The 14,703-nt window shown below is 43.1% G+C and overlaps 1 protein-coding gene across 1 annotated transcript in view; it reads left to right on the forward strand.

Moving 5' to 3' along the window:
- The window catches only part of UBTD2 (ubiquitin domain containing 2), a 50,612-nt gene extending 36,832 nt beyond the window's left edge, over positions 1-13,780 (forward strand). The window contains exon 3 of the mRNA XM_065690548.1: positions 13,297-13,780. Coding sequence (XP_065546620.1) covers positions 13,297-13,694 — 398 coding nt within the window. The 3' untranslated portion in view covers positions 13,695-13,780. The remainder of the gene's footprint in view (positions 1-13,296) is intronic.
- The last annotated feature ends 923 nt before the right edge of the window (positions 13,781-14,703 follow it).

Below are 14,703 nucleotides of genomic sequence, written 5' to 3' on the forward strand. Positions count from 1 at the left end.
AAGGGATTAAACCCCAGAAACTTCTGGTGTCTTGCAAGGAATCAGCCTCGCTGCTGCTTGCACTGAGAATATGAGTGTGCATTAGGAGGGTGCTTGTATTTTGGTTTTACTTATACACATTAATACCTGTTTTTTAAAAGGTGTTGACACTGAGTTCCCTCCCTAGGCGTATCTTTGCTGAAATGGTTAGTGAATCCATTGAGTCCAGCTTTTACCAGATTGCACCCAGACTGTTTTGATATTCTCCTGCCTCCATGTGTGCACAGCACCAATAGATGCTCTGGACAAGGGCTGTGGTCCTGACTTCAGTGGTGCCTCTCTCAAGATTTGGCTGCTGCAGTTTTTGCAGTCTCACCATCACATGAAGCATGGACATGACATGAGGATGTGACAAGCGTTAAAAGAAATACTACTATCCAGATTCTATTTTATGGAGCAGCTTCATATGTGCTCCTTCTGCCATCCCTGTCCTCAGAAAGAACCTCCTGCCGCTGAGAAATCTCTGAAATGCTGTGGTTGTTTCACTTCTGCTCGGACACAGTAATTCCTTTTTCATGAGAAGACTTCATCTGAATTGGGGACCTTCAACCAGTGGCTTCCAGGCTGTGTGCTCCCTGCGCAGACACTGAATTCAGCCCAATTCCCGGTGGCTACTTGGAGACAGCCAGCAGCGTGGCATCTCCTGCTCTGCCACCTCTTGCCTCTGGTTCTTGACATTTTCACTGTCCACCATTGACCTGCCATTCCTGGAGGGATGGTTTATTGCTCCTGAGAAATGCCTTTTTCCGGAGAGGCACTTGAGCACGCAGCACTGTGGAAGGGCAGATGCAGTGCTGCCCTGCTGCATGAGCAAAGTCCTTATACAGGTCCCTTTGCTCCATAGTTGTCACAGTTGAAGACTGGCCAGGTACTAGCAAGTTGTCTGGTAAAAGCAGGAGAATTGTTTAGTTTTTTGCTTTTGATCCATGTGAAATTTAAAAATGCAAAAATCAATTATAACACCAATTGCTTCAATTTCTGCTGTCCTTTGGAAAAGAAATGGAGGGTTCAGATTGTAGACACAAACTGCAAAATGTTTAAACCTTCTCTAAAGCCTTCTCATTCTCTTTTACCACTGTTGTCATTTGGCTTAACAGTGCTGTCAAGTCTCTAAAGCCTCACCACATGACTTGCACAGTTGGCAGCTTTAACTGCATTTTTCTTTTAAACTGGAACTTCAAGGAGGAGATACTCAATTTATAAATATGAGTGAGAAAGCAGCTCTTCCTGGCTGAAAATACAGCACGTTATTTCAGTTCCTGGGTGTTTAAAAGCAATCAGTTTGTTTACCGTCACACTGACAAAGGGCAAGTTTGCAGCATTAATTTATAAACTATAGTGCACTAGAAATACTTTCGTTTATAACTGCTTTGGAGCTGGGAGTTGAAAGCTTTGGAGAAACCTTTGGTTTGGATTTTATTTGATTTGTGAATGCTCTTGAGCATACTCTCCCCATTTCCCCTTTGAAAGCTTTCTAGGGAGAGAGGCAGGGAGTTAATGTGAATAACCTCATCCTGCATTGATGGAGTCTCGCAAGCAGTTGTTTTTCCTCTTCAGCTCTGTTTTGTCCTATCTTTGCTCCATTTTTTTCTCTAAAAGGCCCCATGGAAAGCTGAGTGTTACTGTGAAGATGCCTATAAAAGCAGAAAATAAACTGAGGAAGAGAAACCCTTCTTTTTGTGTGAAGCAGTATAAAAGTCTTCCTAAATAGCAAAGCCAGCTGTTGCTGGTTTCTTTCATTTGATATAATTCCTTGGATTGTTTTCACTTGAGTCAGAGGAGGGATTCAAGGGAGCAGGAAGGCAACGTTGTACGACAGGATGGGGCTCCTGCTTTGCCAAGTCCCCTCTGTAGAGCTGTTAGTATTTGGAGGGGAGAGCGTGCATCCTAACAGGGGAGTTACTGAGAACTGGTGACTTTGGAGTGTGTGGGGTGTTCAGCATTTCTTTCAGGTATGAAGCACAGCATAGAAAAAAGCAGAATGTGTATTCTCACTTTGGTAAAGTGGAGGTGGGCTCTCAATACCGATCGAGGCTGTAGACCCTGAATGCTTTAAACAGCAGAGCAAGATGCCTGCTTCCCTTTACACAACCTCATTGTTCCCCTTCCACATCTCTTCATGGGGCTGCAGGATGTTGAGCAAGGTCAGTGAACATCTCTAGGTTTAAAATCTCCTTTGCCACAACATTGAGTTGCTTTTGACATTTATCAGTTCCCCTGTCCAGCTGTATAGCTGCGAGCACCTACAGGAGGACAGCTCAATGGGCATCACAGCAGCAGGAGCAAGCAGGAGCTGGGAACTGGGCAACTGCTAGTATGGTTGTGCTGCTCAGAAAGAATCTGTGTGCCCACAGACTCAGAAGTGGTGGGAAGGAACCATTTATGAAGGGCCTTTAGTCTCACAAGCATTGGCTTGCATGCATTTTAGAAAGAGAAGGGTAAGCCAGCATTGATTTTTGAAATGCAGTGTGCTGCAGAGGATCCCTCATCTGCCATGTACCAAAGTGATCCTTAACAGCACCATTAAATGGATTATTAATTTCCATTCGGTGGGCTGGGTGTGCTTCAAGGTTTCTGGATAGCATTGGGGTGTAGCCCCTGTGTCCTGGGAAGACTGTGCTCCACTGGGGTGTGATTAGAAATGAGAGGAAAAGATCCTTGGAGTATTACATATTGCTAGGTTGTCACCATGCAGCTTGTGGCTGAAATAAAGCCATGTGTTTTGTATGGTATTTTTCATTAGAGAAATGCTTTATGTAAAAGCAAGCTGTTCAAGAGATCCCCTGACTGAAAATTAGAGAAAGGCCAATAAATTCCTTTTTAATTGGAGAATACCATGCAAGAAGGCTACATCTGCAGCGCCTACCGGGAGGTTCTCCATAGGGTTGGTGTTCCTCATGTTCTCAAGGAAGCAAATAACAGTCAGATTAATGTTTGGCCAATATTCATGTTTCTTTCCACATTGCAACCACTGTGCATAGCATGTGGTGGAAAGCTGAGCGTGGAGGTCTGTGAGCAGAGAATGAGGGGGAATGACAATAGCTAATCAATGAGGCAATTGGAGATAATCATTGGAATTGGGCTAGCGTATCACTGCTGGAGGTGCTTTTATTCTAATGGTGTACCCTTTTCTGTTATCTTAATTTTGTTTTCTGTTCTCCTGGAAATTCCAGATCGTTATGTGGGATCTCCTGCTCTTTTCTCCCATTTGCTCAAAGATAACATGCTTGGGCCAGTACCTAGACATAGAGGAGTAAGTACATGTATTCGCAATGGAAAAAGCGCCTAGTGCTGCTTTAAAGCAGATTGCTACTGGGGAAGATGAAGAGACCCATTCAAATTTGGGAATTGCTTTAATTTACTTACCTTATAGCCTTCATTAGTGCTTGCAGCACTGGGATGCATGTAAGTCCAAAGCTGCTGGCTCATGTGTGTTCCATAGGAATATTGCATGCTCTCTCTGCTGTCCTGAATGCAATGTGTTGGTGGTGCTAGTGAAGGACACATGCTGTTGTGCTTCACTGGCTTTCTCCTAACCTTGAAACAGGGTCTGTTTTCTCAGAAGCCTCTTTAGTCCAGAGCTACAATTAAGGTGATGCTTTCTGTCATTTCTGCTGTGATTAATATTTTTAAAATAGATGCACAACATCCTTTCTGAGGGATGCTGCATTTCCATGTTTTCTTCAAATGCAGCATTGAATCAAATCACCAGGATGTAAAGTAGTTGTGGCTGGCTGAAATATTTGTTTATCTAAGTTCAGGTTAGAAATTATCAACCCTTCAAATAAAACCTCACTTTTAGCTACATCCTACAGTTGTTTTCCTTAAATATTTTTAACTTCTGCTCTTGTTTTTCGAAAGGTATTTTGGGGAGTTTCATCAACATAATTGCTTGGACTCTTCTCAAGTCTCTTCCCCTGGTAGCATATGCCTGTCTGCTTCCTGTCTTTGGTTTCAATGTGCCTTTTTGGGTGTAGTGAAGATGACTGTATAACGCTGTTTTCAGACCTGCATTTTGGTTTTTTAACCATTAATGTGTGACCAGGAAAGTGCAGCTAACTCTTTTAAGGAAGAACAACAACTACAAAAAACCCCACAAGACTGACTCTACATGATGGCCATTAAATGCACAAAATAAACCTGGACTCATGACAGGAGAATGTTTAAAATTCTCCATATTAGAAGCTGCAGACGGCTCGTTGATCTGTGTGTTGCAGGTCTTTCAGACAGTAGCACATCTGTTTTGAATGAATAATATTTTTCTGGTATCTGATAGTGGTCAGGACATGATGTCTAGTTTATTAAATACTTCTCAGGAGTGGATATTTACTCCATCATTGGCCATTTACAGCACTGAAGCTGGGTATCTGCTTCATCTCCCTTGCTGTCTTCCAGTAAAATGAGAAAAAGAAATATGAAGTGTTTAAAATATTCCTCATTGAAAATTTCAGTTTAAGCCAATGAGGGCCCCCTAGATGCTGCCTTCTATGTGAAAAGGTGATCTTCAGAGGTGGCATTGCTTGGTACTGTAATTGACAGACTGTTTTGCCCTAAAATTGGTGCTTTTGAAGGAGTTGGTTCTTTCAAAGTACCTTGGTTCGGTAAATGAGGAGCTCATCCTTGTCAGATATCTTGCTTGCTCCTTGCCCATGGATGCATCCTGCTCAAAGTGCTGTCTCAAGCTAAATTTCTATCCATATCCACTTCAAGCTCAGATTAAGTCTCAAGTATTTTGCTGCCCAGAGTGGGCATTGTGGTGGGCAGGGGATTGTTCGAAGGTTGAGATCACTGGCAGTGGTCATGCAGCATCCCTGTATAGGGCAGGGCTTCTTAGCATGGTCAGGCTGTGCCTTCCCCACCTGAGAAGCAAAAGGACATGCTTTTTCTTTAGGTGGCTACAAGATATGGTCCAAGGTAGAACAAGCAGTTAAGGACAAGCGGATTGTGCTTAATGAGATTAGTCTCAAGCAAAGGTGAAGTTATGTTTGCCTTTTGTCTTACTTGGAAAGCAGTGCAGCAGGCTCTGGTGTATTTGCTGGATGATGTAGGAGCCCACAGTGTTGATCACTAGTGTCCTGTTGATCTTATCTAAAGGAAAATCCTCTTAAAGTAAAATACAAATAGCAAAGCAGTTACTTGTTTTCCAGAAGTAACTGGAAATAGCAAAGAAGTTTGTAATGTGAAGAAAGTAAGACTGAATAGTTGTTTTGCATATGGTTATTACGTAAAAAGTCCGAAGACTTTTTTTTCTCTTCAGGCTGAAAACAGTGCTCACAAAGCATGTTTCTTTTCATAGGATGATGGAGTCTTTGTAAATACAGAGGTCTAGTTTAGGATTAACAGAACTTCTGCAGTCCAAATGTCAGCTTCTCACGTTTTGTGAAAGAAAGAAGCATTTGTACCGTAAGGACCAGTATGCTGTGTTTTCTGGTGGCCTTTCTGCAGCATCCTGGTCAAACATTCATGGCTTACACATCAGAAGAGGACTTTACAAGTCTGTTTTAGGTGAGCAGAGGGAAAGCTTTGTGAATCTTCAAAGAAAACAAAAACTTGTAAATGAAAAAGGAATACAGAGAAACTCTTTTACCAACCAGATCTTTTATTTTTATCTGAGAAGCCTGTCTAGACAAGCATCTATTTTAATGACATGCAAAGCAGAATGGTACATGAATACTTCATTAGTAAAACAACTTGTCATCTTTGAACCCTGATGTAATGTTTCTTGGAAGCTGTTACCTTCTTGCGATATTAGATCCAAGTTTTAGAGAGCAATATAGAAGTGGCAGTACATATGGTATAGCTAACATGACAACTACCAAGCATTAATACATAATTGACTTTACCAAACCTTATTTGGGTAAAGAACAACTTGCCAATGAATTGGTCTGCTCTAGAGTTTGTATCATGGCAAAAGTCTGCGAGGAAAGAGATGGGGAAGCTATCTGTTCACTGTTGTAAAGGTGACTTGGTGACTGGTTAATCAGCCTCTGAACCCATGAGAGTGGTTAAAATTCACTGTCGTCTTGATTTTAGTTGGTAGTTGTTATTCATAGTCCTGGTCCAGTAACTGGCATTCCTTAGCCATGTTGTGGATTAGAGGTGTTTACCAGCCTGATGGGTGTCTTAGTTGTCTGCCACAACCAGAGCAGATGAAAAGCCCCTGAATTGCATAGCCTGTAGCCATTTGTGCTCTAGTAAAACTGTATTAAGGAAGAATTATCTCTGTTCTGCAAGTAAGTTACTCTTACTCAAATGTTGAGGTTTCTGGTGTAGTTCCCCTCTTCTCCTGCTTCCCCTCTTCGCTGGTTTCCCCTCTTTCTCTGGCAGGTGAGCATGGTGGGGCTGCAGATCCCAGTTCTTCTGACAGGATTGTCACTGCTGCTGTTGGCGTTAGTGAGGGTTTTTAATAGGAATTTTGAGGGAGTTGGTTCAGGGCTCTGAGCCCCCTTTCCCACAAGCATTCTCCTTCACAGGTCATTCTCTGTTCCTAGCTGTCCCTCCTCCCATGACAGCTATTCCCTCTCCTCTCCCTTCGCTGCTCTCCCCACTCCAGCACAGCAGGGACAATAAGGGATGAACACATGCTAACTGTAGCTAAAATTTGAAGAAAAGTGGCTTGCTTATTTACTGCAGAAATTCATGTCTTTCAGAAGACTGTTAATTATTTTTCACCTTCAGCCTAGTTAATTACTGCTAATGAATTAACTGATGCTGATGCTCCCCTATGATAAAGGGAGCAGATCCCTGTGCCCGGTGATGCACCTTGCATTTCTGCACCTGCCTCTTCCCAAAATAAACACCCCTTTCTCCTTCTCTTCCCCAAAATCCAACCCAAACCAAAAGGTTTCTGACAAACAGCAGTGGTTGCAGACAGATTGGCTTTTGGTTACCACACACGAGCATGACATACGTCAGACTGGGCAATGACAGCACATCCCTCTTAGCCAGTGGATTAGTGCAGAAGGAGCTGCTCAAACCCCTTGTCTTGCTTTGCTGTTCAGATGCATCTGGGTCTTTGGCATGTAAGCACAGACAATGCCATCTTAGAGGGCAAGCTTTGCTCTCTGCAGGGCAGCAAACCTGTGATTGCTGTAGGTACCAGCCACTGCTGATTCGGTGGTAGTGGTTTGGGGTTTCCTCCCTGTGCTAGTGTGCAGGCATGAGTTGCAAAACTGGTTTAAGAATGGTTTACTCATGAAGATTGCCAGCTTGGTTCACTAACCTCTACCCAACACTAGGGTGAGGTGTGCTTAGTCATAAGCAGGATGACTTAGATATACACGGGGGATCTTTGGCTAGATACTACAACTGTGATTTGCTTTCTAAAATAGGATTGCAGCAAAAGCAGCTAGTTAGGTTCGTGCGGGTTGGAAGGGACCACAAGAATCTCTGTAGTATAGCACTCTCCTGAAAGCATGTCTCAGGTTATTGCCTTGCAGAGTCTTCAGGCAGCTGAGTGTGTGTTATTTTATCAGTGATATTGGAGCCTGGGTGAGCCGGGTTCTCTAAAGAACATCCAGGCACGGAGATGAGCATGAGCAGTGCAATGATTCAGTGAACCAGTTACAAGGTAGTTCTCCTGCCAAAGAACAGGGTGAGAGGATTACAGAGGCAAGGTATCTTCTCTCCTCCATTCTCTTGCTGTCAATTCCTGTTTCTCTTGTGTCAGTTGCCGCAAGCAGGAGCGAGCTGGTCCGCGCTCACCAAGCAGCTCCTGAAGCTCTGGGATCTCCTGCTGGCTCTGGGAGTTCTCCTTTGTGGAATTGAGCCAGACCGATAATGTTTCTGTAATGGAAGAGCTGTTTTTCAGTGAATTTGAAATGAGAATTATGAAATGCTTAACACCCATTATCTACAAAACCCATTCTTTAAAGAGCTGGAGTAAGTTCTTTGTAACAAAAGGAGGCTGAAGATGAGAGCAGAGCTGTGTTGTGTAAGCAGTTGTGCTGTGGCTTAGGAGACAAGCATTTGCCTTTATAAAGGCTTTGTACAGCAGCTTTATGGTAGTTTAAATTTGCATAGCCTGTGGAAGTTTAGTGTGGAAGAAGCATAGGAGGGGATTATATGTGTGGGTTATTATCTAGTGCCTCATCCATGCCATTAATGATCATAGCTGCTTTATTGTGCTCCGTACGTGGTGCAAGGCACAGGCTTGCACGAGTACTCCCACACGATGCCCTCCAGAAAATGGGAGAGCTACAGTTGTTAACTGCAGCATTAAGCTGTTCCAGTCATTATGAAGTTATACAGGGTTTTATGTGAATGAGCTTTTTTTTTCTTCCTGTTAACTCCTCCCGGTTTGTGATGGTTGTAGGTGAGCTGGAACAAACCACTGCGTGTTTTCACTTGTTTCTCTTGATCCTCTTCTTGTAGTGAGCAGTCATCCTTCACCACTCTCGCAAGCCATTGACGTCAGTACGCGTCTTTTTTTTCTTCTAAGATCCTGTGTTTCCCAGCTGTGACCCAGAATTGGTGACTAATAAAGATTAAGAGATAGTTCAGCTTTTCTGCCTCAGTCATTGCTCTCTAGGAATTGCTGTACTGTAGGACCCAGAAGAAGACCCACTTTTTTCTGATGTTGATAATGAGTTTCAGGCATTAGAGACCTGTACTGGATTTAAACCACCGGTGTACAGGTGAAAGCTCTACTACTGCCAATCTGTTCAGCAATCCAGGCTCAACTTGGGTTTAAAATGAAGCTTTTCAGTTGAAAACCAAATGAACCAGCTGTTCCTTGGGCAAATGTGTTACACACAGACACTTAAACGCCTTAGATTAGCTAGTCTCACTGCAATGCTAGATTTTGTTTTGTGTCATCTTAATTTCTCTTCCTGCAGCAAGTCTGTCTGAGGGAATGGAAGAAGAGATGGAATCTGCTCAGTTCTTAGGGTTTGTGTGTTTCTGAGTAATCCTCCTCAAAACTGTCCAAAATCTTAAAGGAACAGAAGGCGGAAACAATAAATTTGCTGCTTTTTCTAAAGAGAGAATGGTATGCAGCTTTAAAGAAACTCCAAAATGTCATTAAAATGCATTAAAACTCTTTACATTTTTAGATGAGTGTGGTCATACATGCCTGGTTGCAGTAACTTTTGCAAGTTTACCTTCATGTCATTTAAGTTGCTAGTCCAAACTCTGAACTGCTTAGCAGTGGAAGCAATATCTCAACCAGTCGTTTTTTAGTGTTTGCCTTTACCAATCCAGAGAAAGATCACCATCCTCATAGTCTAAGTAAAACAGAGTTTTTATGGCCTGCAAGGCAGTTCATTTCAAAATGTTCCAATTCCAAATGCTTCATGATCACATCTGCTTATTTTTCCGCCTGAAACTCTCAAGCTCTTTTCTACCTGGATACAACCAATGAGAAGCTCTGCCTTGCAGCTCCTTCCGTAATTTCTCAGTCTCCAAGATGATATTACTTTTGGAATATTAAAATAATCCCATCTGCTGTGATTCTACCATTGTATCTTCTGTTCTGTTTGACTTGTTTAAGCCTATAAAGTTAACTGCATAACTGCGTTGCAGTCACTTGTACTAAATGACTCAACAGTTTGGTTGAAAGTGTAAGCCTTTCACTGGGAAATGTTGAGGATAATGTGAATTATCCTGAAAATGGTTAGTGAGATCCTCGAAGCACCTTGCCTGTCACCTTAATTCTGAATGCTAGAAGGTTGGAGAGGATTAGAGTTTGGGGTTGGTGGGTTGGTTGGTTGTGTCATTGGCTTTCCTTAAAGGCAGTTCTTCATGGTGCTAACAGGATGTTCCATATCCAAGTTTATTAAAATCATGTTAACATCTAGAGGAGTGTTTAAATATACAGAGAATATACTGAACTATTGATAAGCTTAATTTGTCTCTCCTCAATATAATTGTCAGCTCCTTTTATAACATCTTGATTTTTTCACGTCCAGTACAGAATCCTCCACCTAGACCTGCATGCCAGCCACCTATCCTCTGCTGCTTTGTTCTTGAAATCTGCCCCTTTTACGTGGTTTCTTTCTAGCCTGCCTGAGCTGCCAAACCTCTGTTTGCATTGCTTTTTCCTCCTCTGGTTTAAGGGAGGCTGCATCTTTCCTATGCTGTAACTGGCTGGTGAGGACCCTGGTTGCCTAAGTAACGGGAAACCTAAAAAAAAAAAAAAAATTATCTTTCTCTTTTTCTGTTTTCTCATAAAAGCTTGACATTCTTTTAGTGCCCTTGCTGTTAAATAACTTGTGTGACCCAAGCTGATGTATCTCACAGGAAGGATCAGAAACATGGTTTTCAATTATAGCAGCAAAATTACAAAGGGTTTTGTAGTTCGGATGTTTAATTTCCTGCGTGCTTTGTGCTCTGTAAGGGATGCTGCAGTGAATGCCTTGGTGAAGAGCTGCCATCTGGCTGGTGAGATAGGCCTTGCTGTGGTGACTGTGGGTAATTCAACCACTTTCTCTCTTCCTTTCTGATAACTTTTGTTTGCCTCATCACTAAAAATAGCTCCATGCTCACCCTGCCTTCTGGTGAGCACATACAGCCATCATTTTGCGTTTGAACTCGAACCGATATGATACAACCCTTCACATTCTGCTCTTAAGTTTATTGTGGTTTACAACATCTTGAAGGTTGTAGCAGAGCCTGACCCTCTCCAGAGATCACTTTAACTGAGGACTCAAAGCCCGGTGGGAATTAAACTGGCTGAAGAGGACTACGCTGTCTGTGCGCAGCTCCGTATCTCTTAGGAAGCGAGGCTCAACATCTCGCCTCCTCCTTGGGGCTCCAACTTGGCCTTCAACAGACGCAGGGTGCCGGTAAGGAGATGGTGTATTGTAAAGTCTCTTCTGCTCACAATAGTAGTCTTCTATGCTTTGATCAGTATATCCAGTCTTGAAAGCCATTGGATGGTAGGCAAAAGGACTTGAGAGTCTTCAGAGTGTTTTTACCAGTCTGAGTGGAAGAATGGGATTACTAGTGAGGTTTATGGTAACGTGTTGTTACATTAACAGTTTGTTATAAGCTGTTCCTCAGCCTGGGGTGGGACTGTGCTGTTCTTACTGGCAAATGGCTCTTCTTTTTGTTTTTTTAAGACAGACCTCCAAGTTAGCTGCTGTTGCAGAGGATTTTTTTAATATTGCTTATCTGATTATGATTAAGCAATCCAGTGTTTATAGCATATGCTTTGACCTTGATGTTAGTTCAGCTGGGCAAGGATGTAAATGAAGAAGAAATTCCTTAGCAAGCTTACCCCACAGTATCTAAAATTAACTCTTTGATACACTCTTCTAAAGTAGGATCATTCTTTAGAGATAGTGGCTTTTAAAGAAAGATACAAGTTCAGTTGCTTTGGCTAAATGTAAAGGCTGTTGAAGTTTGGATGTTTCTTTATCAGTAAACAACATCTATTTGTTTCTATGAATGTGATCCAGAATTTAGCACTGTGACATTTACTAAATAGATAAGGCATACGGAATGAAACTAACGTTGCAAGGTAAAACTGAAGTATGGGAACTTCGGGCTTTAGTCTGTATAACACAAAGTACCATGGAAGGTATAGATCCAATACAGTTTTGATAAAAGCTGATTTGCTCTAAAATTCATAGATGATACAGGACTGCAGTGAGTGGTATAACTGTAGTTTTTCTGGATTTCTTCTTTTGTTTTGTTTTCTCACTAAATCTCAGGGCTTAGCTGCCTTGGTGCTACCTGTGCAAACAGAAAAGCTCCAAAAGCAGCTGCACCTGGAACATTGATCTTTTAGCTAAAGATTTCCTCTGTGTGTTTTCATCCACACAGATTATCCTTAAAAAAGGGGTGCTTCTGTCTAAAAGAAAGATGCAGCTCAAGATGCTGCTGTCACGGTGGGCTGAGTGACAACAGTACATCCCCGAGTTCGAATTTCATATTGCAGTAATTGTGCTGATCAAACAGGCAAGTTTAAGACAGCTCCCTGTCAGCATGAAAAATCTCCAACTCAAAGAACCGCCCTTGGTTTCTAACAAGGAGCAGTTGTGTGCAGAACTGCCGAGTCAAAGAGTTTTTTACATATTCTGTAGCTGAAGGACTTGGCTCCTCTTCAAACATTTCTGCCTACAAAAGGATGGGTGAGCTTGCAAGGGAATGTGCCCCCTCTAGGGGCAAAAATGCGAAAGTTTGTTCTAGCAGGTAAATTCAAAACGGGAAAAGCGTTTGCTTGGAGGGTTGAATATCTGGAGGGGGTTAACCACAGTGAGAAGAGATTTCTGCTGTGATTTAGGATGCGGCTTTCACAGCATCTCGATTTCCTGTCTTGCTGCAAGAGGTGAGCTGTGCTGTCTGCAGCAGGGCTCTGCTTTCAGCCTTCTGTAACTCTTAAAACATGAAAAATGTGCTGCTGTTTCTGCAGGGCATATCTATCTATCTGGGTTATAAATATCTTTATAAAGTGTGCCTCATACTTGGAAAAAGTCATCTTGCATTTGTTACTTCGGTAAGTGCTATAATTCTTGAGCTGTTCGTGCGTGTTGTACCTTTTCAGTAAGAAGGAATGCCGTGTGAAGGCAGCACACAGCTGGCCAGTCGTCTCTAACATGAACGCCCAGATTATCCTAAGGAAGTTCTTAGGAGTCTGGAGAAATACAAATCACTTTTGAAACTTCAGGGCTTTGAATACGGAAGTTACAGATGCTGTGCAGCTATCAAGTATGGCCGGGTGTTGTTGCTGTGGTGGTGACACCATGCTCCAAACTGAGCCGCAGAGTTGTCTGACTTGGGTGGTCATGTTTGTTCTGGCAGTGCTCACTAAAACATGGGTCCTGTATGAAACAGTTTCAGCAAGTTTTGAATGCTTGAGAAGTTACAAAACCTTTCATTCACAGTGGTCTCTTGCCTTTGGTATTTGCCATTTTGCCTATTCAGAGCTTGGGTTTGGGATCATGTAATTCATCCAAGTAGCGTTTTATGGGTGCATGTGTGCCCTGAACCTTGGGCTGTGCTCCCGGAGAAATATTCCTCTTTTAAAGGTCACGTGGGGAGAACATCATCTTCTCTCATCTCTTCCTGCTGCTTTTGAAGTTTATCCTGGTTTATCGGGGAGGTGCTTTTAACTCAACCCCAGGTTTCCATAAGGAAACAAGGTGAAGCAATTTTTAATGAAAAGATTTTTGTATTGGTCCTTTAAAGCGTGAATTCAGACCTCTTCACTTGGGTGGTTCGGCTGTAGGGCAGATGCTTCCAAGCATGACCACTCCAGTGTTAAATGTGACATGCATTCATACTCATTTTTTTTCCCCCTCTTCTCTCCTAAAGGTGCTCTTACAGAGTGTTATGATGAACTGGGCAACCGGTACCAGCTTCCTGTCTACTGCCTCGCCCCACCTATCAACATGATAGAGGAGAAGGGTGATCTGGAGACTCTGGATATTCCTGATCCCCCACCCAATTCAGGACACGAGTGCCAGCTCCGTTTGCGCCTGTCCACAGGCAAAGACCTCAAACTCATGGTCCGCAGCATGGACACGGTGTACCACATGAAGAGGCGGCTGCACGCAGTGGAGGGAGTGGAGCCCGGAAGCCAGCGCTGGTTCTTCTCAGGCAGGCCACTGGCAGACAAAATGAAACTGGAGGAGCTGAAAATCCCAAAGGACTATGTGGTGCAAGTCATTGTGAGCCAGCCCTTAGCAAATCCCACCCCGGTGGAAAACTGATTTCTGTTTCTTGTTTATTGATTCTTCTAGCCTCCATCTCTGTCATGGGGTTTGTTTTCACTGCCCTCTCTTCTTTTGGTTTGTCCTGCTAATGGCTTAGTTCCAAGAAATGACCAGCAAAAATTCCATCTGTGATGGAGAGCTGCAAAAACAAAACATGAAAATGTAAACTGGCCTTTGGGGTTTGCCTGTTCTCATATTTAACACAACAGCAAGCAGCACAGGGCAAGGGCAAAGGAAAGAGCGGGAAGGGAAGAGAGAGGAGGCACAAAGAGGGAGGGAGGAGATTGTTGTTCACTTAAACAATACAAATATGTAACGATTCTTCAGACTGTAGGTGGTGTCCTGATCCATGGAACCAGAGCAACAGAGAGCACTTTTATTTAAAAATCAAAACAAAACCTTCATCAGTTGATAGCATTTCATATCAGCACCACATTCAGTTCAAGAATCTCAGCTGCTCTGGGTAGGTCCTGTGCTGCCTGTTATCAGGGATCCTTTCTGGTTTGACCTAGCTCATGGGCTTTACCCAGGCCCTGCCAAGGCACAGCCAGTCCTGGGCAGTGGAGCTGGCCTGGGGCTCAAGTTCCTGGTGATGCTCAGACCAAGTAATTGTACATTCCAAGGTGGCAACACAGTCCTGTGCCATTGCGGGCTCCTGAGCCGGGAAGACAGCCCACCGGAGCCTTAGGCAATAACTTAGTCAATGTATACTCTCATGTACTGTACTGTACTGTAAATTTACTTGCTACCAGACTGACTTAGCCTGAAGCTTACTGGCTCATGGGCACCTGAGCATGTGCCTGTTGAATTCCTGTATATCACTTGGATCATTAAAACAAGCTGTGAACAGGCTAGCTGAGGGGAATGACGTGCTGGTCTGTGCTTAAGTGTTAGGTGCATCACCTTTGTCAAATGGCAGTGTAGTAGGAACAGGTTAAACTGCAGTTACACCCAGATGCAGTGGATTGCAGCTTCCCCTGCTCAGTTCCTAGAGGTCACAAAGCCT

Source organism: Lathamus discolor, chromosome 10 (assembly GCF_037157495.1).
Source record: "Lathamus discolor isolate bLatDis1 chromosome 10, bLatDis1.hap1, whole genome shotgun sequence".
NCBI lineage: Eukaryota > Metazoa > Chordata > Aves > Psittaciformes > Psittacidae > Lathamus > Lathamus discolor.